This window comes from Martes martes (genome assembly GCF_963455335.1).
Source record: "Martes martes genome assembly, chromosome: 11".
Taxonomy (NCBI): domain Eukaryota; kingdom Metazoa; phylum Chordata; class Mammalia; order Carnivora; family Mustelidae; genus Martes; species Martes martes.
The window spans coordinates 93,077,291-93,102,517 of NC_137899.1; the positions used below are offsets into that span (position 1 = coordinate 93,077,291).

Consider the following 25,227-nt stretch of genomic DNA (forward strand, 5'->3'; position numbering starts at 1 on the left):
CACTTTTTCCTAAATTAACGGATACATTTAATGAATTAATAATTAAAATCTTAAAAGGGTTTGGGCAGACGGGGAGGCTCTGCGGCTTATCTGAGAAAGAAGAACAATGAGGTGGGGCTCAGGCAGCCAGTTTTGCAAGTGTACTATAAATATCATTCAACTACCTAGAAGACTATGACAATGACGAAACCAGAAAGATCAATGGAGTAAAATAGCGAGGCTAGAAATAGAACAAGTAATTGTGAAAATGTAAGCAAACAGACATTTCTAACTGAGGAGTAAAAAATGGGTTATTAAATCAAGTGTGTAGGGAGCACTGGTCCACCAGTTAGGAAATCCCATTAGGCCTTCTACTGCAGTATCCCAATGTCCTGGTCAGGATTTTCTGGGTCCGAATCTGGGATGCATTCACTTCATGAAGGCTGAGGCTTTTCCATGCTATACTTCAATAAAATGCTTATACATCCTCTCTCCCCAAAAGAGAAGACTACAAAAGATTGGAAGGGAAGGGTCTATTTTCATAATCCTAATCACAGACCACAGAAGTTGGAAAGAAAACATGGATAAACATGAGTGTCTATGAACTTACAAAGCAAGGAGAACAGAAACAAGAATGAAAGACAAATGGAAAATTGGGGCAATATTTGCAGTATGTCAGAAAAATGGTTGAAATCCTTTATACATACAAAGGATTCTCACCATGTTTTAAAGAATTGAAAAATGGGAAGGGCCCCAAATGGACAAACTAAGAAAGATAAAATACCCAATTAAAAGGTGAAAAGAGCATTCAGTCTCATTACTCACCAAAGAAAGACTGCTTACCATGACAAAGAGATACCCTTTATTGCCAGTGAGATTTGCAAATACAACAAAGACTAACCAAACCGGCTGACAAGTGAAGCAGCAGGACCGTCCTCACTTGTACAACCTTCCCAAAGAGGGTGTTAGCACAGTGTATCAAAATGGAAATTGAGCAGACCCCCTGACCTACCTACCAATCCAATTGCTAAGGAATTTATCCTAAAGAGGTAATTGCATAGCTGGATAAAAATGTAAGTGCAAGGCTGCTCATTACTGTTATTTATGATAGAACAGTATCAAGTAGTCTAGACCTTTAACAACACAGAACTGATAAATTAACTGAAAAGTTACTTTTTTAAAAAGATTTTATTTATTTATTTGACAGAGAGAGAGGGATCACAAGCAGGCAGATAGGCAGGCAGAGAGAGAAAGGGAAGCAGGCTCCCCGCCGAGCAGAGAGCCCTACGTGGGGCTCGATCCCAGGACCCCAAGATTATGACCTGAGCTGAAGGCAGAGGCTTAACCCACTGAGCCACCCAGGCGCCCCTGAAAAGTTACTTTGGGAGTATAAATATGAGAATATATTTTTCAGCATGAATAGAGGGCTTGACTTTTTATGGATATGAAAAATATTGGCAACATATTGCAACATATTGTTGCATGCAGAAAGTAGGCTATAAAAAGTATATGGAAGTTTCTATTCAAGATGGCAACATAGGAAGATCCTAAACTCACCTTCTTTCATGGACAGATTGAATCTACAGGTATATATGAAATAATTTCCTCTGAAAGAAATCCAAAAACTAGCTGAGCAACTCCTACAGATAGGGCAAACAAGAAAGAAAACCCACATCAAAACAGTTGGAGAGGCTGAGACACAATCTTGCCGTAAACCCCACTCCTGGTGCAGCCATCACAATCAGGAAGGAACTTAGAACTCCAAGCTCCTCCCCAAGGACCTATGGGTCTGAATCCCACATCTGACACCTCAACTTCTAAGACATGCACCAGAGAGAAGAGCCCCTACAACATCTAGCTTTGAGAGCCAATGGGTTTGTGTCCATGAGATCCCCACAGCCCCAGAAAATGAAGAAACCGTTCTTAAAGGGCTCAAATGCAATTCACCTGGCCAACTACTAGCCCCCTAACCCCCTCCACAGCCCCCTCCCCAGCCAGAGGCAGAGATAGCCCAGTCAAACACACGCAGTCTTTTTATGAAAGAGGCCTATTTGCTTAAAGCATCACCCTGGTCAGCAAGCATCTACTTGAACACGCAACTAGGAATCTACTGAAATACTCTCCAAAGATGGAGGCCAGCAAGGACCAACTCTGCACTCTCCCTCAGCCTTGCTCCAGAGATCTGGTTTCTCCAAGGAAGGAACTTGTGCACATGTCTGGTGCCCTAGTTTTTGTGGCTATTGCCCAAGGGATACCTCCTGACCACCTGGACGTGATGTCTAGCAGGGCTGACATTCCACAGGACTGTAACAAAGAATTCCCAGCCAGCTACACTGCAGGACTTAGCAGGGGGAGAGCCAGCAGACCAAAACTCCATCTTTCTGGAAACGGGAGCTAGCTATTAGCTTGTCTTCATAGGTTCTGCCTGAAGATAGACTCCTAACTAAATACACATCTAGCCACCAACTGCCATCCTCTCCAGACACTTCGGGGGGTGGGTGCTATCTTCTCCCTCTCCCTCTGGCTCACTCCAGGTCACCAGTATCTCCTGGAAAAGAGCTTAAACATATGTCTGCCCCAGTTTGGGTGGCTGCCAGCCAGGGGGCACCCCTGAATCTCCTGGTTCTGGTGGCCAACAGAACTTACATTCATAGGTCTCCCAGGACTGCAACCAACAGAAAGAGTTCTAAACTGGCTGTCTACCCTCGGCCCCCCACCCAGAGCACAGCACTCACAGCAGACTGAAACACAACCCCGGTCTTTCCGTGAAAGGCACCTGTTTGTTTATCTTCAAGCTGTGGCCTGAAGGGCAGACTTCTACTTCAACAGACATTTAGAGGCTGATTACAATGCTGTCCAGAGATGGAGACCAGCAGACAGCAGCTTCACCCTCTTCCTCTGCCTCACTCTTTAAGTAGTAAAAGCAACTACAACAATTTGTTAATGGATACTCAGGATAAAAAGATGCTAACCGTGACATCAAAAACAGAATGTGGAGGGGAGTAATGAGTTCAAATTTAAATTATTATCAACTTAAACTTCTTGGTGAGTCCAGCTAAAGGTTTGTCTTTTTTTTTTTTTTAATAACTCAGTTTCATTGATATTTTCTATTGTCTTTTTAGTATCTATTTCATTTATTTCCACTTTAATCTTTGTTATTTCCTTCCTTCTACTGACTTTATATCTGTTATATCTGTAAGAAATCTGACATAAGCTTCATAAGTCACAAAGCAATAACCTAGAGTAGGTACACAAACGATAAAGAACCCAAGTCTACCAGTACAGATAATGATCACATCACAAAGGGAAAGCAAAAGAATAAGAAGGAACAAAGCCAGAAAACAATGAATGAAATGGTAGTAAGTACATCAGTCATTACTCTAAATGCATGGATAAGGGCATCTTGGTTCTTTCCACAGAGCCAAGATGCCCTTCAACAGACAAATGGATAAATATGATATGGTCCATGTATAAGATGGAATATTATGCCTCCATCAGAAAGGATGAATACCCAACTTTTCTATCAACATGGACAGGACTGGAGGAGATTATGCTGAGTGAAATAAGTCAAGCAGAGAGAGTCAATTATCATATGGTTTCACTTATTGGTGGAGCATAAGGAATAACATGGAGGACATGGGGAGATGGAGAGGAGAAGTGAGTTGGGGGAAATCAGAGGGGGAGACGAACCATGAGAGACTGTGGACTCTGAGAAACAAACTGAGGATTTGGGAGGGGAGGGGGTTGGGGGTTAGGAGGGCTTGGTGGTGCGTATTAAGGAGGGCATGTATTGCATGGAGCACTGGGTGTGGTGCATAAACAATGAATCTGGAACACTGAAAAAATAAATAAGTAAATAATAAAATAAATAAATACATACATACATACATGGATAAGAAAATAAGACCCTTCTGTATGTTCTCTACAAGAGACTCATTTCAGATGTAAAGACACACAGACTGAAAGCAAAGGGATTGAAAAAGATATTCTATGAAAATAGAAATGAAAAGAAAGCTGTGGTACTTAGATTTTCTCAAACAAAATAGACTTTAAAACAAAGACTATGATAAGAGACATAATTACATAATGATAAAGGGATCAATCCAATGAAAGCATATAACATTTATAAATATGTACACACTCACCATAGGAGCACCTAAATATACAAAGTATTAACAGGCCAAAGGAGGAAACAGACAGCAATACAGTAATAATAGCAGACTTTAATATCCTACTTCAATGATAGGTAGATTGTCCAGACAGAAATTCAATAAAGAAATATTGGCATTAAACGACACCTTAGACCAGATGAACTTAACATATACAGGAGATGCCATCCAAAAGCCAGAGAATACACAATTTCTCAAGCATACATGGAATATTCTCCAGGACAATACGTTAAGCCACAAAACAAGACTTAATAAATTTAAGATTGAAATCCTATCAAGCACCTTTTCTGACCCAAATAGTATGAAACTAGAAATCAATTATAAGAAGGAAATTGGAAAATTTCCAGATATGTTGAGATTAAACTACACACTACTGAACAGCCAATGGGTCAAAGAACAAATCAAAGAAGTCAAAAAATACCTTGAGACAAAAATGGAAATACAACATACCAAAACTTATGGATACAGCAAAAGCAGTTCTAAGGAAGTTAATAGTGATAAATGCCTATATCAAGAAACAAGAAAGGTCTCAACTAAAAAACTTAACTTCATACTTCAAGGAACTAGAAAAAGAATGAACCAAGGCTGAAGTTGGTAGAAGGAAGGAAATAACAAAGATCAAAGTGGAAATAAATGAAATAGAGACTAAAAAGACAATAGAAAAGATCAATGAAACTAAGACCTACTTAAAAAAAAAAAATTAGCAAAACTTTAGCTAGAGTCACCAAGAAGAGAAAGGATCCAAATTAAATCAGAAGTGAAAGAGGAAATGTTACAAATAAAATCTTAAAAAAAAAAAAAAAAAAAAGGAAGGGGGGCACCTATGTGGCTCAGTCAGTTAAACATCTGCCTTTGGCTCAGGTCATGATCCCAGGATCCAAGTATGGAAGCCCACGTCAGGCTCCATGCTCAGTGGGGAGCCTGCTTCTACCTATCCCTCTGCCATTCCCCCTGCTTGTGCTCTCTCACTGTCAAATAAATAATAAAATCTTAGGGGAAAAAAAGAGGAAATGTTACAATTGATACCAAGAAATATGAAGGATCATAAGAGACTAGTATGAACAATTATATGCCAACAACTTGGACAACATAGAAGAAATGGATAAATTCCTAGAAACATACAATCTACTAAGACTGAATCATGAAGAAATAGAAAATCTGAGCAGACCAATTACTAGTAAGGAAATTGAGTCAGAAATCAAAAACTTCCCAACAAACCAAAGTCCAGCACCAGACAGCTTCACTGGTAAATTCTACTGAACATTTAAATACCAATCCTTCTTAAATTCCTTCAAGACACAGAAGAAGAGGGAACACTTCCAAACTCATTTTACAAGGCCAGCATTACCCAGATTCCAAAACTAGACAAGGATGTCCCAAGGATGTCCCAAGAAAACAATAGGCCAATACCTCTGATGGACATAGATGCAACAATCCTCCACAAAATATTAACAAACCAAAATCAATAATACCTGAAAAAGATCATATATTATAATCAAGTGAGATTTATTCTAGGGTTAAGAGATGGTTTAATATCCACAAATCAATGTGATATACTACATTAAACAAAATGAACAATAAATATACTGATTATCTCAAAAGATGTAGAAAAGCATTTGACAAATTCAACATCCATTTATGATAAACTCTCAACCAAGCGGGTATAGAGTCAACCAAGCGGGTATAGAGGAAACATATTGCAACATAATAAAGCTTGTATTTGACAAGCCTGCAACTTCCATTATACTCAGTGGGGAAAAGATAAAAAGCTTTTCCTCTCAGATCAGGAATAAGACAAGGACACCAACGTTCCCCACTTTTATTCAACATAGTATTAGAAATGCTAGGCAGAGGAATTAAGCAAGAAAAAGAAATAACAGGCATCAAAATATGAAAGCACGGTGCGAAACTGTCACTGTTTGCAGAAACATAATATGATATACAGAAAATGCTAAAGATGCCACCCAAAACTGTTAGAATAATGAATTCAGTGAAGCTGCAGGATGCAAATATTTAAAAATATGTTGTGTTTCTATACACTACCAACAAATTTTTTAAAGATTATTTATATATTTATTTGAGAGAGAAAGAGAGACAGAGAGTGAGAGAGCTTGAGTGGGGTGGGGTCATTGGAGGAAGCAGACTCCCAGCTGAGCAGGAAGCCTGAGTGGAGCTTAATACCAGGACCCTGAGACCATGACCTGAGCTCAAGACAGTGGCCAAACCCACTGAACCACGTAGGTGCCCCAAGAAGAATTAATAATTTTAAATGTCCATACTACCCAAAGTAATCTAGAGATTCAGTGCAATCCTTAAAAAAATTCAAATGGAACTTTTTTCACAGAAATAGAAAAAAATTCCTAAAACTCATATAGACCCCAAACAGCCAGGAAATCTTGAGAAGGCATCATCACATTTGCTGGTTTCAAAGTAGTTTGCAAAGCTATAGAAATTGAGACAGTGTGGTATTGGCATAAGAACAGAAACAGATCAATAAAACAGAATAAAGAGCCCAGAAATAAACCCCTGTATATTTAGTCAATTAATTTACAGCAAAGGAGCCAAGATTATTCGATGAAGAAAGGAGAGTCTCTTCAGTAAGTGGTGTTGGGGAAACTGGACAGCTACGCACATAAGAATGAAACTGGACTACTATCTTAACTCACTCATAAAAATCAACTCAAAATTGGTAGAAGACGACAAGATTAAGACCCCATAAAACTCCTAGAAGAAACCAGAGGCAGATTTGATTTCTCTGGATGTGATACCAAGAGGAAAGGAAATGAAAGCAAAAATAAACAAGTGGGACTACAAACCAAAAAGCTTCTGCACAGTAAAGAAAAACCATCAACAAAATGAAAACACAACCAACAGAATGGGAGAAAATATTTTCAAATCATGTATGTCATAAGGGGTTAGGAGCCAAAATATATAAGCAATTCATACAACTCAGTAACAAAAACCTCGAAAAATCTCCTTGAAAAATGGGCAGAGGATCTGAACAGGTATTTTCCAAAGAAGACGTTCAGTTGGCCAAGAGGTGCAAGAAAAGGTGTTTGACATCACTCGTCATCAGAGAAATACAAATCAAAATTTCAATGAGCTTGTCAGGATGGCTATTACAAAAAAGATAAAGGGCACCTGGGTGGCTCAAGCCTTTGCCTTGGGTCCTGGTCCCGGGGTCCTGGGATTGAGCCCCACGTGGCTCCCTGCCCAGTGGGGAGTCTGCTTCTCCCTCTCCCCTGCCTTGTGCTCACTCTCTGTCTCAAATAAATAAATAAAAGTAATGAACGGTTGGCAAAGATATAGAGAAAACAGAACACTTGTTTACTGTTGGTGGGAATATAAATTTGGACAGCCACAATCAACACCAGGACGGAGGTTCCTCAAAACATGAAAAAACAGAACTATGCTATGACCCAGTAATTTCACTTCTGGTTATTTCTCTAAAAGAACTGAAAACACAAATGTGAAGAAAAATATATACTTCCATGCACACTGAAGGGTTATTTACAACAGCCAAGACCTGGAAACATGAATCCATTGATGGATGAATAGATAGAAAAAATACGGTAGACATATACAGTGCAATATTATTCGGCTAAAGAAATGAAGAAATCCTGGCCCTTACACCAGCATGGATGGACCCTGAAGGCATTATGTTAAGTGAAATAAGCCAGACAGAAAGAGAGAAATACCATATGATGTCATTTGTGTGTGGACTCTGAAAACACAAAAACCCCAAACTCACAGAAATGGAGAACAGACTGGTGGCTGCCAGAAGCAGGGGGTGGGGTTCTGGTGGGGGGGGGGGACAATTTGCAAAATGGGTAAAGGGCATCAAAAGACACAAACTTCCATTTATAAAATAATTCCTGGGGATATAATGTACAGTGAATGGTGTATATGGTGAATATAAGAATACTGTTTTATATATTCAAAAGTGACTGAGAGAATAAATCTTAATTTTCATCACAAGAAAAATCTGTGATGGGTATTAACCACACTTACTATGATCATTTCATAATATATACATACAACCAATTATAATGTTGTATGTACACCTGAAACTAGGAAGTTACATGTCAATTATATCTAAATTTTATTTTATTTTATTTTAAAGATTTTATTTATTTACTTGACAGACAGAGATCACAAGGAGGCAGAGAGGCAGGCAGAGAGAGGGAAGCAGGCCCCCTGCTGAGCAGAGAGCCTGATGCGGGACTCGATCCCAGGACCCTGAGATCATAACCTAAGCCGAAGGCAGAGGCTTAACCCACTGAGCCACCCAGGTGCCCAATCATATCTAAATTTTTTTTTTTTAAGATTTTATTTATTTGACAGAGAGAGACACAGCGAGAGAGGGAATACAAGCAGGGGGAGTGGGAGAGGGAGAAGCAGGCTTCCCGCTGAGTGAGCAGAGAGCCTGATATAGGGCTCAATCCCAGGACGCTGAGCCGAAGGCAGAGGCTTAACCCACTGAGCCACCCAGGTGCCCAATCATATCTAAATTTTAAAAAGTATATGAATTGTGATATTTGGGTAAAATGTATATACATGTTCATTCATACATACATATAGTTAGAGATCATGAAAGAGCTTCATTAAAATATTTGTATTTGTGGGGCACCTGGATGGCTCAGTTGGTTAAGTGTCCAACTCTTGGTTTCAGCTCAGGTCATGATCTCAGGGTTGTGGGGTTGAGCCCAGTATCAGGTCCCACACTCAGTGGAGTGTCTGCTTCTCTCCCTCTCTCTTTCTGCCCTCCCTCCCCAGCATGTGTGTTCTCGCTTAAATAAGTTTTTTAAAAAATAAAATAAATAAATATTTGTATTTGTTATCTCAGAAAAAATATTTTAGGTAGTGACATTTTAACTCAAATTTGTAACTTTTGTGTTTTTAGCATAGAAGAAAAAATCACATGGAAATCAAATTACTGAACAGACAATAAACACAAGCCTAGTTACCACCCTATGTCAAAACACTGACAAACACCCTCTCCTAGACCAAACTCTAGCCAGACTGCTCTAAGCCTCTTCTCACCCAGCCCCAACCTTGGTCTATAAAAGACCCAAACCAACACTAGCCTGGTTTCCAGCAGCTGAAGGCCACAGCCCCAAGATGACCCTCAGTTCCACTTCACGGGCCTGCAGGAGAAACTCAAGTCCGCCCCTTTGTGCCAGTCAGCACCTGGAGATACAACATTTGTACAGGTTTCACATGGGCCAAACCCCTTGTTTCCACTTTTTACAATTTTTCACTTCCCTTGGTCTACCGCCCCACCCCACAATCTCCCTGTAAAATGCCAGTCACCCCGGCACAAACCAAAGTTGATTTCCGTTCACCCTGGGCCCTTCTTCCCTATTGCAATAGTTACTACTGACCAAAATACGTCCTCGCCCCTTTAACTAGGGTCCAGCTTGGTTTATCTTTCACAATACACATGTAGTTACTCAGTAAGTACACTGCTTATTAGTGGGGCACCTGGATGGCTCAGTCAGTTAAGCGTCTGCCTTCAGCTCAGGTCATGATCCCGGCGTCCTGGGATCGAGCCCTGTGTCAGACTCCCTTCTCAGCAGGGAGCCTGCTTCTCTGCCCCCCTCCCCCATGCTAACTCAAATGAAAACTTTTTTAAAAAGTACTGCATATTAGAAATTACTTATGAAAGAATGAAATGTGTATTTTCTCATTCCTATGAACTTGCGAAGTGCGGTATACAATCTCTGCATTGTGCTCGCTTCGGCAGCACATATACAATCTCTGCATTGATTCACTGGGTTTCCACATAGCCAGTCAGGTATTTGACAGGACAACGAAATCACTGCTTAGATGGACAATGCAGTTCAAGCTTTTTGAGAGCCCTGAAAGATAAACATTTGGCTTTCATCTTTATTTATGGTAGATTTTGGGGGGGGGGGCTGAGATTTAAATTTTTTATGTAGTTTCTTCCTTGACCTAAGAGAAACATCTTCCAGAATTCTAAAATCTCTTTTCGCAGGAGTATGACATGGCAACCTGAGATTAAAGTCTTGCCATAAGCTTGTTCTACCCTGGCCCTACCCAGCCCCACAGTTCACTAAACACCAAGCAGAGAGCTCTTTTCAAAATGCAGAACTGATCCTGTCACTTACCTGCTTAAAACCCTTAAATTATTTCCCACTACTCTCAGGACAAACTCCCAAGTCCTCACGATGCCTCTAAGGCACTTTCTCTCCCGGCATGTGTCTCCGTTCTGCTCATCACAGCAAGTTTCTATTCCTGGAACACACACATCTCTGGCTTCTCCAGGCTTCTTCTGTACCAGCAGGTATCCTACTGGAAATGCTTTTTCTCTGTCAGTTGTCAACTTCTCGTATCTCAGGTTTCAACTCCAATGTCACCTTCCCAGAGAGGTTTTGCCTAAAAAGACCTGTCAGCACTTTGACTCACTATCATATTACCTCCCAAACCCTTCTATAAGGTGGAATTATCTTAATTGTTTGCATATTGGTAAATTCCCAACTTGAATGCCCGTCTCTTGAGAGAGAATCTTGTGGTAGTGTGCCGCCCAACGCTTCAACAACAGCCTTTCCCCAAAAAAGTCCCACTGCTACCAGGTGCCAATGTCCAGGGTCCAAATACTACCACTACGGGTAATTTCATGATCTGATGGGACATCAACCAGCTTGATGAATTGCTTGAGAATTTAGAAGTTGCTTGAAAATTTAGAAGTTCATTTTCACAAGCCAGTGCAGGCCAGCTCCCACCCACTCCTGGAACCTCATCTGGTTTCTTTACAGACACCAAAAAATGGAACTAGAACAATCCAGCCACAAAGTGCGCAACAAATGGTGACTGAAGGTTGAATTGGAATAAAAGAATTCTCAATTCTACGCTGTCAGATACTGTAGCTTAGCGGAGTCGTGTGTGTGTGTGTGTGTGTGTGTGTGTGTGTGTGTGTGTTTTCTAACTGCCAAACTGTATGTAGATTTGCAGACAAGTACTTTGAAGTCAACTTGTTAAATGGGTCATTATAAGAAGTTCCTAAATGAAGGGCAAAAAGAGGAGGAGGAGGAGGAAGGGGAAGAGGGCTGAGAAGGGAAGGAGGAAGAGGAAGAATTAAGTGAAAGTAAAGCTTCTCTCCCAGTCATTATTCTCCCTGTGGATGGCCTGGCCTGAAGGCAGTCCACAGGCCAGTCTCGGCAGGTTTGCTCTGAGTACTTGTTAGAACGACCCTGGTGGTCCTACACTCAGCCTCAGTCTCTGGGTGGAATCCAGCGATCTTCTCCTTATCAAGTTACGCCTGGTAATTCTGATACGCACTCAAGTTTGAGAAGCCCGTCCTAGGCAAGGCGGAGGGACTATCAGCTCCCAAGAGTGATGCCAAGGCCTTCCTCTCTGCCTGGAGCAGCTCACCCCTCCCCAAACCCAAGCAGATATCCTAGGAGCGAACAGATCTGGGATTCTGACCTCCCATCCAAACCCATTAAGAAAGCAAAACATCCTAATTGCACCACGTTCAAAATACTGGATTTTTTTAAAAAAGTATTTTTGTTATTGAGAGATATTTATTTGAAACATTTAGCATTTGGTCTTCATTATTAGTGATCATTGCTATTAAGTAACATTTATTCAGTGTTTACTATGTGCCCAAAGTTGGGCTAAGTGTTTTCCATGTATTAATACTCAGAACAAACCTATGTGGTGGGTGCTGTTTTGATCTTTATTTTACAGATGGACGGACATTGAGAGAGGAGGGATTTAACTGTAACAGGTTGCGACTCCCTGGCCACAGGAGGCTAAAGCAGGTCAGAGCCTATGGCCCCAGAAGACCTAGACACAGTTGGTGATCTTTCCCGATCCACAAAGCCACAGAAAGTCGTGTGGCCTCTAGGGAAAATACCCACGAATACCCAAAAGATAGGTTTCAAGTGGCTGAAAAACAGAGAGATGCAATTTCTACTTAAAGCTCAGAAAATAAGCTGGACCAGAGCTGGATCATCCAGAAACAGGATTCATATCTTACTTCTGTCTTTTACCACTGTGTTTTTTCCTGAAAACAGTGAAAGCAGTACAAAAAAACTTTGAAAATCATGAGACAAAAGCTGCCCTCATTTTTCCTTAAGGTGAGGGGAGAAAACATTCCCCAAATAGTTAAAAACAAACAAATAACAGCCTAGTGGGGGCAAAATGTGTTAAGTTATAGGAAATGCACGTGACAGTCCGTCTGCTCGGCCCACCAAAACCCCTTCCTTTAAAAACTGCATTTCCCCAGCTGCATTTGCAGATAACCTCGACCCCTGGCCACCGCTGATTGAGCTCAAGTATGAACATCCGACCAGACCTGGCTAGTGACAGTCCCTTTTCTGGGAGGAAGAGAGAGTACAGCCATGCCTTCTGGTGGCTGGATCTAAGGATCCACGTTTCGGATTCCTGGGATGGCCAAGTACACAGGCAAGCATAGCCTTCAGGGAGAGGTTCGTAAATCCTGAATTCTCAGAAAGGTGAAGGAGTGACCACGGACCCAGACAGACATGAGGAAGAAAGGGCCTGGGTCTCTATCACCTCCACTGCTTGGACCAGAACCTCCCACGGCAGCCAGCTCAGGTGGATTTCCATTTCTGTGGTCAAAAGAGAAGGACCAGTGCAGGCAGAGTTCAGCCCTTCGAGGAAACACAACCACCTTGGTCACCCTATCTGCCTCTGTTTCCCTCCAGAAACAAGGGTCCATCCATGAGTCCAGGCCACCTCTGGATTTTATCCCAGGACCTGGTTTCCTCTAGCACTAGACTTCCCCTCCCTGCCTTTCCATGCTGCGTTTCTCAATTGTACCCCTGGACAGGGTTGGGGTTCAAACCCACTCTTATTCAATTGCTCAAGCTCCTCATGCCCTCCATTTCTTTTCCATCTTCCTGCAACAATGCCCAACAAAATCCAAATCATGCACGCAATGAAATACGTGCTATTGACCAACTACAAGTCTGGAAATGTTTACTTAGCCTCTTTCCCTACCCAAATTCACCCAACAATGGGAAAACAACCCCTCAAGAATACTCATGACGTCAACGGAAATTCCCCGCTTAAAACTTTAACTTGAAAGAACCCGGTGTCCCGCTTTTCCCATCTCCTTTAGACTCATCCCCCGCCTACAGAGACTCCTGGGCTGTACCTGGGATATAAACGGTGCCACCATTGCTCCAATCCGACACAGGGAGCCACTGGTCCCCATCCCCAAGGCGCGCATCATCGTGGGGTAGACCTGGAGGGAGGAGCGTAGGAAGCATCGGTTAGCTTGGGCTCCTGCTTTCCCAAGTCCCCTGCCCTTCCTCCCCCAGGCAGGCTTCCGTATATAGCAAATACCAGCTATTCTATACAGGTGTGTAGGCTATGAAATATACGACATTCGTGTTCTCAGGCATCACAACATTGAATTTTTAAGTATCAGAAAAATAAACACTTAGAAATGAGCCTTTAAATGACCAAATTACAAAATGTTTTTTTATTTTTTCTTTTTAAAGATTTTATTTACTTGACAGAGATCACAAGTAGGCAGAAAGAAAGGCAGAGAGAGTGGAGGAAGCAGGCTCCCTCCCAAGCAGAGAGCCCGATGCAGGGCTCGATCCCAGGATCCTGGGACCATGACCTGAGCCCAAGGCAGAGGCTTTAACCCACTGATGTTTAACCGACTGAGCCACCCAGGTGCCCCTGCAAAATGTGTTTAATTGAATATTCCAAGCATAATTTCAAACAGTTAAGCTCTGGAATCAAACAGAAGACTTCCACTTTAGAGCTATAAATGTATAAAGTCCTACTGAAAGTAAAGAAAGTCTTCCCCCAGGGGCGCCTGGGTGGCTCAGTCGGTTAAACATTTGCCTTCTGCTCAGGTCATGATCCCAGGGTCCTGGGATCGAGTCCTGTATCAGGCTCCTTGCTCAGCAGGGAGCCTGCTTCTCCCTCTGCCTGTTGCTCCTTCTGTTTGTGCGCTCTCTCTGACAAATAAAATCTTAAACAAACAAACATAAATAAATAAAATGGAATTTTATGGCATAATCTACCTTTTAAAAAAGATTTTATTTGAAAGAGAGAGAGACAGCATGAGCTGGGGGCCGGTAGACAGAGAGAGAAGGAGAAGCAGGCTCCCTGCTGAGCAGGGAGATGGACATGGGGGCTGGGATCCCAGGATCCTGAGATCATGACCTGAGCCAAAGGCAGATGCTTAACTCAATGAGCCACCCAGGTGCCCCCGTAATCTACTTTCTCAGTACAACTTTCTAACACTTATTATAAGACTTCTTTGATCTGTACTTTCTTAAGTCTAAATTCTTCTAGGAACTGGCAGAAGTTTAATAAGTAAGCAAATAGTACTTAACAATTTATAGGGAGAATGCTTTATGAAAGTATGGTTTTTCAAAACTCGAGAATTCTCTTAAAGCCCTACAATATCCATAATTTTTAATCCATTCCCTAAAGCAAAGCACATAGCCTCTACTTGGTCACATTTTATTAAGCACCATTTGTCCAGTGCAAAGTCAAGAAGCTGTCTGGCCTCAGCGGACATTGTTGTATTTTTATAAGAAGGTCTGGGAGTGGAGTCCATTTTGGGGGAGTTTTTTTTCTTTTTCTGGAAAATGAGACTGCTGGCTATAACTGAGAACAATGGATTCAGACACATAGTGGTGATATCAGAGCAAAGAAAGTAAGTCCTCCGAGTGGAGTAGGAGAAGACAATCATCTTTAGGTACACGCCTTTGATTTTTTTTTAGACAATTAGTATCAAAAAATTTACTTAGAAAGGACCTTTTAAATGAATTTATTCCAAAACATGTTAAGTTGGATATTTCAAACGTAACTTCAGAAGCACACTGGATTACACAGATCAAACATGTCAATTCCTATTTTTATCACTAAGGGGAGAAAAGAATATTTTTCTCTGTGGCTTTAATGATTTGCACAGACCCTATCTGTAAGCTGAACAGATTTCTGTTTCCTGAGATGAAAACAAATGCAGCCTCCCCCGGCGCTCTGCTGGGATTGCCCTCCTTGGGCAAGTGTGCCTCTGGCCCAGTGCAATGAGACCCTTCCTGAGACCAGTGGAAACCGCCACCCACACCACATCTCCTGACCAGGGAGTTCTGTGGGGCTTCAGTTCTAGTGGAAATAGCCTCAGGTCTCATTTGACAGGCAGATCGGAGCACACCTAGTTAAAACCCACCATGTTCTGGCCACGGACAAAACACTGCCCACTGCAGTCACGGAGCCTCTGCAGATGACTGGCCTGAGGAACAGAGTAGCCAGAACACAGCAGCAGAGTGCACGCAGCACACACCAGAGACACTCCCTGAAGCCCCAAGCCCTGGACACCATAGGACCACTTCCTCATAAAGCCATTACTCTCAGGAGTGGGAAGCCCAACAGGCTCATCTAACACAGAAGAAGACGGAGAGTGCCAAGATGGAGGAATTCCTCCCAAATGAAACAAGTTAAGCTCAGGGCCACAAACCTAAGTGGGACAGATATAAGTGACATGCCTGATGGAGAATTTGAAGCAACAATTTGTAAGGATACTCGCTGGGCTTTAGAAAAGAATGGAAGACTTCAGGGAGGCCCTTACCACAGGGATGAAAGAGTTGAAGAATCAGAAATGAAAAATGCTGTAACTGATAATAGAAACAGACTGAGTGCACCGAGGGCTGGAGAAGCAGAGGAATGAGTAAGTGACACAGAAGATGAAAGAGAAAATAATGAAGCCGCACAAAAGAGAAAAAGAAGGGATGCCTGGGTGGCTCAGTCAGTTAAGCGGCTGCCTTCAGCTCAGGTCATGATCGCAGGGTCCTGGGATCGAGCCCCACGTCGGGCTCCCTGCTCAGCGAGGGAGCCTGCTTCTCCCTCTCCCTCTGCCTGCTGCTCTGCCTACTTGTGGTCTCTCTCCATCTCTCTAATAAATAAATAAAATCTTCAAAAAAAAAAAAAAGTGAGAGAGAGAGAGAAAAGAATTATGGATGAGAACAGACTTAGGAAACTCAGCGACTCCTTCAAATGTAGTAACATCAGTATCCTATGAGTCCCAGAAGAGGAAGAGAAGGAAGGGGGGTGTGTGTGAAAATTTACTCCAGGAAGGAATCGCTGAAAGCTTCCCAAATCTGAGAAGGAAATAGGCACCCGGATCCAGGAGGCACAGAGAACTCCCATCAAAATCAAGAGCAGGCCAACACTAAGACATATTACAGTTAAATTTGCAAATACAGTGATTAAAGAAAAAATCCTAAGAGCAGCAACACAAAAGAAGTCCCTAACTTACAAGGGAAGATCCATAAATCTAGCTGCAGATTGCTCAACAGAAACTTGGCAGGCCAGAAGACAGTGGCAGGATATACTCAAAGTGCTGAGTGGGAAAAATCTGCAGCCAAGAATATTCTCCAGCAAGGCTGTCATTCAGAATAGAAGAAGAGAGAAAGCATTCCCCAAACAAACAAAAACTGAAGAAGTTTGTGACCACTAAACCAGTCCTGCAAGCAATACTGAAAGGGACTCTGAGTGGACAGACCAAAAGCAACAAGGAAAGGAGCAGAGAAAAACTGCAGATGCAACCACAAAACAATAAAATGGCACTAAACGTGTATCAAAAATTACCCTGAATGTAAATGGACTAAATGTTCCAGTCAAAAGACACAGGGTGTCAGAATGGACACGAAAACAAGAGCCATCTATATGCTGCCCGTAAGAGACATATGTTAGACCTAAAGACACCTGCAGATTGAAAGTGAGGGATGGAGAAACATTTATCATGCAAATGAGTGTCACAAGAAAGTCGGAGTAGCAATAGATTTTTTTTATTATTTTTTTTCAAACTAGATTTTAAACCAAAGACTGTAATGAGAGATGAAGGGCATTCTGTCATAATAAAGAGGTCTAACCAACAAGAAGATCTAACAATTGTAAATATTTGTGCCCCCAAAGTGGGAACACCCAAATACATAAAACAATTACAAACAAAGGAACTCACTGATGATAATGTGGCAACAGCGGGGGACGTTAACACCCCACTTACATCAAAGGACACATCATCTAAGAAGAAAATCAACAAGGAAACAATGGCTTTGAATGACACACTGGACCAGATGGACTTAACAGATACATTCAGAACATTCCATCCTAAAGCAGAATATGCATTTTTTTTCAAGTCACAGTCAGGCCTCAACAAGTACAAAAAGATTGAAACCATACCATGCATATTTTCTGGTCCCAACTCTATGAAACTTGAAGTCAACCACAGAAAACATTTCGTAATACCATGAATATGTGGAGGTTAAACAACATGCTAGTAAACAATGAATGTGTCAAGCAGGAAATCAAAGAAGAAATTAAAAAATACATGGAAACAAATGAAAATGAAAACACAATGGCCAAAACCTTTGGGTTGCAGCAAAAGTGATCCTAAGAGGGAAGTACACAGCAGTACAGGCCCACCTCAAGCAGTAAGAAAAATCTCAAATAAACAACCTAACCTTATACCTAAAGGAGCTAGAAAAAGAAAAATGAGGCAAGCAGAAGGAAGGAAATAATAAAGATAAGAGCAGAAATAAATGATAAACTAGAAAAAAATAGAACAGATCAATGAAACCAGCAGCTGGTTCTTTGAAAAACAAAATCGATATAACCCTAGAGCCAGACTTATCAGAAAGAAAAGACCCAAATAAATGAAATCACAAATGAGAGAGAAGTAACAACCAACATCACAGAAGTATAAACAATTACAAGAGAATATCATGAAAAACTCTATGTCAACAAATTGGACAACCTAGAAGAAATGGATCAATTCCTAGAAACATAAAAACTACGAAAACCAAACAGGAAGAAACAGAAAACTTGAACAGGCCAATAGTCAGCAAAGAAATTGAATCAGTAATCGACTATCTCCCAACAAGGCAAAGTCCAGGGCCAGATGGCTTCACAGGTGAATTCTACCAACACTTAAAAAAGAGTTAAGGAGTGCCTGGGTGGCTCAGTGGGTTAAGCCTCTGCCTTCAGCCCAGGTCATGATCCCAGAGTCCTGGGATCGAGCCCCGCACTAGGCCCTCTGCTCAGCAGGAAGCCTGCTTCCCTCTCTCTCTCTGCCTGCCTCTCTGCCTACTTGTGATCTGTCAAGTAAATAAAATATTTTAAAAATAAATAAATAAATAGATAGATAATAAAGAAGAGTTAATACCCATTCTTCTCAAACTATTCCAAAAAAAGCAATAGAAGGAAAACTTCCAAATTCGTTCCATAAGCCAGCATTATCCTGATAACAAAAGCAGATAAAGACTCCACTAAATAACAAAATTACAGGCCAGTATCCCTGCTGAACACCGGGTGCAAAAGTTCTCAATAATGTCTAGCAAATGGAATCCAACAGTACATTAAAAGAACCATCCACCACTATCAAGTAGGATTTATTCCTGGGCTGCAAGGGTGGTTCAGCATTAGCCTATCAGTCAAAAGGATACACACACCACATTAATAGAAGAATAAGAACCACATGATCTTTCAACATCTATTCATGATAAAAACCCTCAACAAAGCAGGGTTAGCGGGAACATACCTCAACATAATAAAGGCCATATATGAAAAGCCCATGGCTAGTATCATTCTCAATGAAGACAACTGAGAGTGTTTCCTCTATAATCAGGAAAAAGACAGGAATATCCACTCTCACCACTATTATTTAACACAGTACTGGAAGTCCTAGCCTCAGCAGACAACGGAAAGAAATAAAAGACATCCAAATGGGCAAGGAAGAAGTCAAACTTTCACTATTTGCAGATGACACGATAGTCTTTATAAAAAAACCAAAATACTCCAAAAAATTGCTGGAACTGATACACAATCTCAGTAAAGTGGTAGGATTAAAAAAAAAAAAAAAAACTGTTGCATTTCTATACACCAATAATGAAGCAGCAGAAAGAGAAATCAAGAAATACGGGGTGCCTTGGTGGCTCAGTGGGTTAATCCTCTGCCTTCGGCTCAGGTCATGATCCCAGGGTCCTGGGATCGAGCCCCGCATCAGGCTCTCTGCTCAGCGGGGAGCCTGCTTCCTCCTCTCTCTCTGCCTACTTCTCTGTGATCTCTGTCTGTCAAATAAATAAATAAAATCTTAAAAAAAAAAAATTGACCCCATTTTTCAACTGCACCAAAAAGCATTAGATACTTAGTAACAAACCTAACCAAAGAGCTGAAAGACCTGTACTCTGAAAACTATAAAACACTGGTCAAAGAAATTGAAGACGACACAGAGAAATGGAAAAATATTCCACGCTCATGGAGTGGAAGAACAAATATTGTTAAAATGCCTCTATTACCCAAAGCTACGCATTTAATGCAATCCTTATCAAAATAGCACTGGTATTTCTCACAGAGCTAGATGAAATAATCCTAAAATTTATATGGAGCCACAAAAGATCCTAAGTAGCCAAAGCAATCTTGAAAAAGAAAAGCTAAGCTGGAGGCATCACAATTCTGGACTTCAAGCTATATTACAAAGCTGTAGTGCTCAAGATAGTATGGTCCTGGCACAAAAAAAAAGACACATAGATCAAAGGAACAGAATAGAGAGCCCAGAAATGAACCCGCAACTGTATGACTAATTAATCCTTGACAAAGCAGGAGGGAATATACAATGGAATAAAAAGATCATCTCTTCCACAAATGGTGTTGGGAAAACTGGACAGCGACATGCAGAAGAATGAAAATGGGACCGCTTTCTTACAGCATACACAAAAATAAATTCACAATGGACGTGAGCTTTAAATGTGAGACGGAAAATTATTAAAATACTAGAGAACACAGGCAGTCACTTCTCTGATATCGGCCATATCAACTTCTTACTAAATAGGTCTCCCGAAGCCAGGGAAACACAAGCAAAAATAAACTACTGGGACTACATCAAAATGCGAAGCTTCTGCACCGAAAAGGAAGCAATCAATCAAACTAGAAGGCAGCCCTCAGAATGGGAGAAGATACTTGCGAATGACATACCTGATAAAGAGTTAGTATCCAAAAGATATTAAGAACTTAATGAAACTCAACACCCAAACCAAAATAATCCAGTTAAAAAATAGGCAGAATAGACATTTTTCCAAAGACATACAGATGGCCAACAGATACATGAAAAGATGCTCAACAACACTCATGAGTGAAATGCAAATCATAACCACAATGAGATCCCCACAACACACCTGTCAAAATATCTAAAAATAACAACACAGGAAACAAGAGGTGTTGGGGAGGACGCGGGGTAAGAGGAACCCTCCTACACTGTTGGTGGGAAGACACGTTGATACAGCCATTCTGGAAAACAGTGTGGAGGTTCCTCAAAAAGTTAAAAATAGATCTACCCTATGACCCAGCAATTGCTCTACTAGGTATTAACCCAAAGATACAAAAATACTAATTTGAAGGGGCACCTGCATCCCAGTGTTTACAGCAGCCATGTCCACAATAGCCAAACGATGGAAAGAGCCCGAATGTCCAGCACCTGATGAATAAAGAAGATGTGGTCTGGATCTACAATGGAATATTATTCAGCCACCAAGAAGAATGCAATCTTGACATGGATGGAGCGATAAAGAAAATTACACTCGGTGAAATCGAAGTAGCTCGCCTTGCATGTCTTGGGAGTAACCGACCCACAACTGACCTCAGCAGTGTAAATGTAGATGGTGTTGAAGTTGGCTGCCACCAAAGCCCTCAGCATGAAGAGGAAGCCAATGAGGCCAGCGCTAGGGAACAAGATGCCAGAAAAGTTAGAAAAGGCAGCATGGAGGGCTTTCCAGGGCCTTGACAGGTGCTCACATCACACAGCTTAGCATTACAGATGCTAATACACGCCCACAGATAACCATGTTCTGGAGAGGTGCTGCTCCTCTCCTGGCCTGACTGTGGGGTCCTAAAGTAAATGCTGGACCCCAACCTTCAACCCAACTCCCCATCTGTCCTTCCCACCCCCCCAAGTGTGCCGTTCCAGCCTGGGGCCCCAGATGAGCACCCCTTCTGCTACCACCCTTTTGGGGAAATGATGTGTTTTGCAGAATGATAGAGATTACAACTGAGGACATTCTAGGATTGCAAATTGAGAGTGAAACGAATTTTTACCCCACCGGTAGGTTACCTGTTTCCCTGAGCTATCGTAATAATGGTCCAGATAATCTGGAAACAACTAGGGTCCTGAGGTTCCACGAAGATTGGGTAAAGATCGTAATATCTCGGTGGGCGGAATGACTGCGCCTGCGCTCGCACCTGTTCCCTGGGAGCGCAGAGGCGGGGCCGGGTCAGTAGAAGAGGGAAAGGGGAGTGGTGGGTACCAGGGAAGACCATTCCAGTTAAACCAGCAGCCCATTCACTACTCCCCAGGTCAAAGGGGCTTGCCCTGATGCCCACTGAACGCTATGGGTCAGGAAACCACAACTTAAACCCACCGCACAAGCCTAGATTATTTTCAAGCAACCAGAGAGAAAAATACCTTGACGTGCAAATATTGAGGAGAAGGAAGAATAAAGCTGTGCATCCCATGGTGATAGAAAGGCTCAGCCGTCTTCCCAGGAAATTAATGCCCAGGATATTGAGAGGATTCACTAAAAAACAAATGACAGGGACAATTTCTGAAACCTCGAAAGCAAGTGGCATTTACCAAGGATTCCCTGTTGTCATTTCAGAAAGAGGCAACTTCATCCAGACCTCACGTGTGTCCCAGCCCAAATCCAGTCCCATGGTCATCCACCTCCTGACTCCTTCCCCAGGCTTTTCCTCGTGGGTCCAAGAAGGACGAGCACGGTGTGTACAGAAAGGGTGCTTTCTGCCCAAGATGCTTCTTAGGACATGTAGGTCTATTGTTAATTGCAAACCTTCTAGATCTGTATTTTAAATGATTTATACTGTTTGCCATCAAATTCATGGTACCACTGATTTTTAAGTACTATTATTTTATGTCCACTAAAATGCAAACAGTGCTGCAAATGAAATTTCAGGAGCCATGTGAGATGTAAGACACATCTCAATTTCAGAGACTTCCAAAGTGCTGGGGGGGGGGGAGGGGGGGGATATCAGCTTAGAACTGATAGGATACAGTAATTCCAAGCTCTAGTCCTGCACACTTCTCCCCACACCAGTCTACACTGGGGACACAAGAGCAGGGTGTGGGGACGTGCTCAGCTCTGCCCAGGCAGGAGCCACATCTAGGACAGGGCCCCCCACCCCAAACAGACAGGGACCCAAAACACTGAGGTCGACATTTACAAGCAATTTCGCCAGCGGTGCTGATAAGCATGGTCCTGTAGTCGGAGGGAGCAAACATGTGGCAGTGGCAGGGGCTGTGGCTCTCCTCTGTGTCCGGCACGGTTACGGCCACCTCGGACTGGGACTCGGACTCGGCCCCCGAACCACACACCAGGTTCCGCTCCAGCAGCTCGGCGCTGGCCAGGATGACCCCGTAGTAGGCGAAAGAGATTCCCAGCCTGGAAGGGAGAGAAGCGGCTCATTAGAAAAGCCAGCCCAAAGGAGGGGCGGCGCCAGCAGAGGTGGGGAGAAGTGGGGGGAAGCAGGAGAGTGGTCGGGTGGGAGGCCCCAGGTGCAGAGGGCACCAAAGGCTGGGCGCACCTATCCTGGGGAGCCCGAGGGAGGCGTGCAGGGGAACCCCGGGTGGGAAAGGGCTTTTGCAGGCTCAGCCTGGGGCTGGACCCGGGAGGACCGCACAGCCAGTGAAGGAAATTTGAAGCGTGGACTCACTTTCTGTCTCCGCTCTAACAAATTAGCACCAACGTGGTTGCTTAAAACAACTCACATTGACTTCCTCCATTCTGTAGGCCCGGAGTTGTGTGGGTCTCCTGAGGCCTTGTTCGGGGGGTCGGGGGTGGGGGCAGAATCTGTCCTGACCCCTGCACAACTCAGCTCCTTGGGGCTGGACAATGCATGTCCGTCTCCTTGCTACTGGGGACCTGTTGCTCTCGGTTTCTACAGGCAGGCTTCCTTCCTCCCTCGTTTCCTTCCTTCCCCAGGTCCTTCTGCCCAGGAATCTCTCCTCCCTGCCTCACCTCGTGCTTTCTCTTCTGCTCCGTCTCTGTTTCCAGCTGGGGAAATCTCTCTACTTTGAAAGACTCAAGTGACTGGATTGGGCGCACCTGCTTCGACCGGCATACGCTCCCGATTTTAAGGCGGGTAACCTAAATTACATCTGTGCGGTCCCTTCACACCAGCACCCAAATTAGCACGTGATTAAATCAACAGGAGTTGGTAATCTGGGGGGTGGGCATGGGAGGTGGTAATCTTTAGAATTCTGCCTGACCCAAAGCTGTCTCTAGCCGGCCAGGAGCAGCCCCCGGCGTTTTTCCCTTTATATCTAGTTCTTGTCTTTTTTCTGTCTATTCTTTGGTAAATACTTGTGTTGAGATAAAATTATAATAACATACAGAAAATTGCATGTGTCAAAGTCAAGGAAAGAAATAGCCCCCCAGAAACGCCCCTGGAGCCCCTCTCAGTTTCACAGAAGTGGTTTGGGAAGTCGGCTGCACAGCGCGGATACAGGGACAGCCGGGGACTTCGCCAGTGCTCCGGGCATCAGCCGATATTAGTGAGATGATTGCTTGTCTGTTAATTACAGGAGTGGAATCATCTAAGAAAATGTCCTCAGGCAGTTGAGACTCTCAAAGAAGTATCTGGGGATGAAAGGTCACGGAGCCTGGGCTTGCTTCAAAGTAGGCCCTGGAAAACAGAGCCGAGGCAACCAGGAGCGACTACCAGTGACCGTCAGTTATGGGGGACGGATCAGTCAGAGGTCATCACGGTATCCTCTACTTTAGTGTGCGTTTGAAAATTTTCATAACAAAGTGTCCAAAAAAAAAAAAATCCCCGTAGTTACAATACTTCCTCTTGTTATTAAAAAAGCTTTAGTTTGGGGCGCCTGGGTGGCTCAATCAGGAAAGCATCTGCCTTCAGCTCAGGTCATGATCTCAGTCCTGGGATCCAGCCCAGCATCAAGCTCTCTGCTCAGCAGGGGGGGTTGCTGTTCCCCCTCCCACTGCTGCTCCCCCTGCTGTGCTCTCTCTCAAATAGATAAATAAAATCTTTTAAAAAAATACAGTAACTCTAGTTCAATTTCCAAATATTGAGAGTATTTTAAGATTTTTATTTATTTATCCGACAGAGACAGAGACATCACAAGCAGGCAGAGAGGCAGGCAGAGAGAAAAGCAGAAGCAGGCTCCCTGCCGAGCCAAGAGCCCAATGTGGGGCTCGATCCCAGGACCCTGAGATCATGACCTGAGCAAAGGCAGAGGCTTAACCCATGAGCCACCCAGGTGCCCCTAAATATTGAGAGTATTTTAAAAATTAAAGTCTTAAAAGGCAACATACCAGCCTATTAATAATGATTTTATCCGAGAAAGGCAGACAGACACTTTCCTGAATTTAATCACTATAGATTAGTTTTGCCTGCTTTCTATCTTTATATAAATGGAATCACAGAATATGTATCTGTGTCTGGCTTCCTCTGCTCGTTATGATGTTTTTAAGATTCAGCCATATTGAATGTAGATAACTAGTTTTCTCTTTCCTGTTATTATAAAGTATTCCATTTTTTTTAAAGTATTTCATTTTTATGAATGTAACACAGTGTATCCATTATACTGTGAATGGACTTGTGGCTGGTTTAGAGCTTGGGGTTGTTACAAATAAAATAATGCTAAGGACATTCATGCAAATGTATTTTGGTAAACGTATGTACGCATTTCTGTTGGATATAAAACTACGAATGGAATTACTGAGCCATAGACTATGCATATTTTCAACTGTGATAAATACCTCTGAACCATTTTCCAAAGTGGTTTTACTTTGAACTCCAGTCAGCTGGGCGTGAGAGTTCCAGTTACTTAACATTCTTCCCAACACTTGCTATAGTTAATCTAATTGGATAGTTAATTGGCATAATTAATTTAATTTTAACCATTCCAGTGGATTTGTAATGGGTCTCGTTGGTTTTAATTTGCATTTCCCTAGTGATTTTAAGGTTGAGCATGTTTTCATACATTTATTTGATACAATTTTTGGTCAAGTGCCAGTTCAAGTCTCTTGCC

General features: G+C 42.5%; 1 protein-coding gene across 1 annotated transcript in view; it reads right to left on the reverse strand.

Moving 5' to 3' along the window:
• SVOPL (SVOP like) overlaps positions 1-25,227 on the reverse strand; it is a gene marked incomplete at its 3' end in the record, with an annotated part of 89,120 nt that overhangs the window by 20,736 nt on the left and 43,157 nt on the right. Inside the window, 4 exon segments of the mRNA XM_080818773.1 lie at positions 13,297-13,386; positions 20,803-20,884; positions 21,625-21,736; positions 22,398-22,615. Coding sequence (XP_080674899.1) covers positions 13,297-13,386; positions 20,803-20,884; positions 21,625-21,736; positions 22,398-22,615 — 502 coding nt within the window.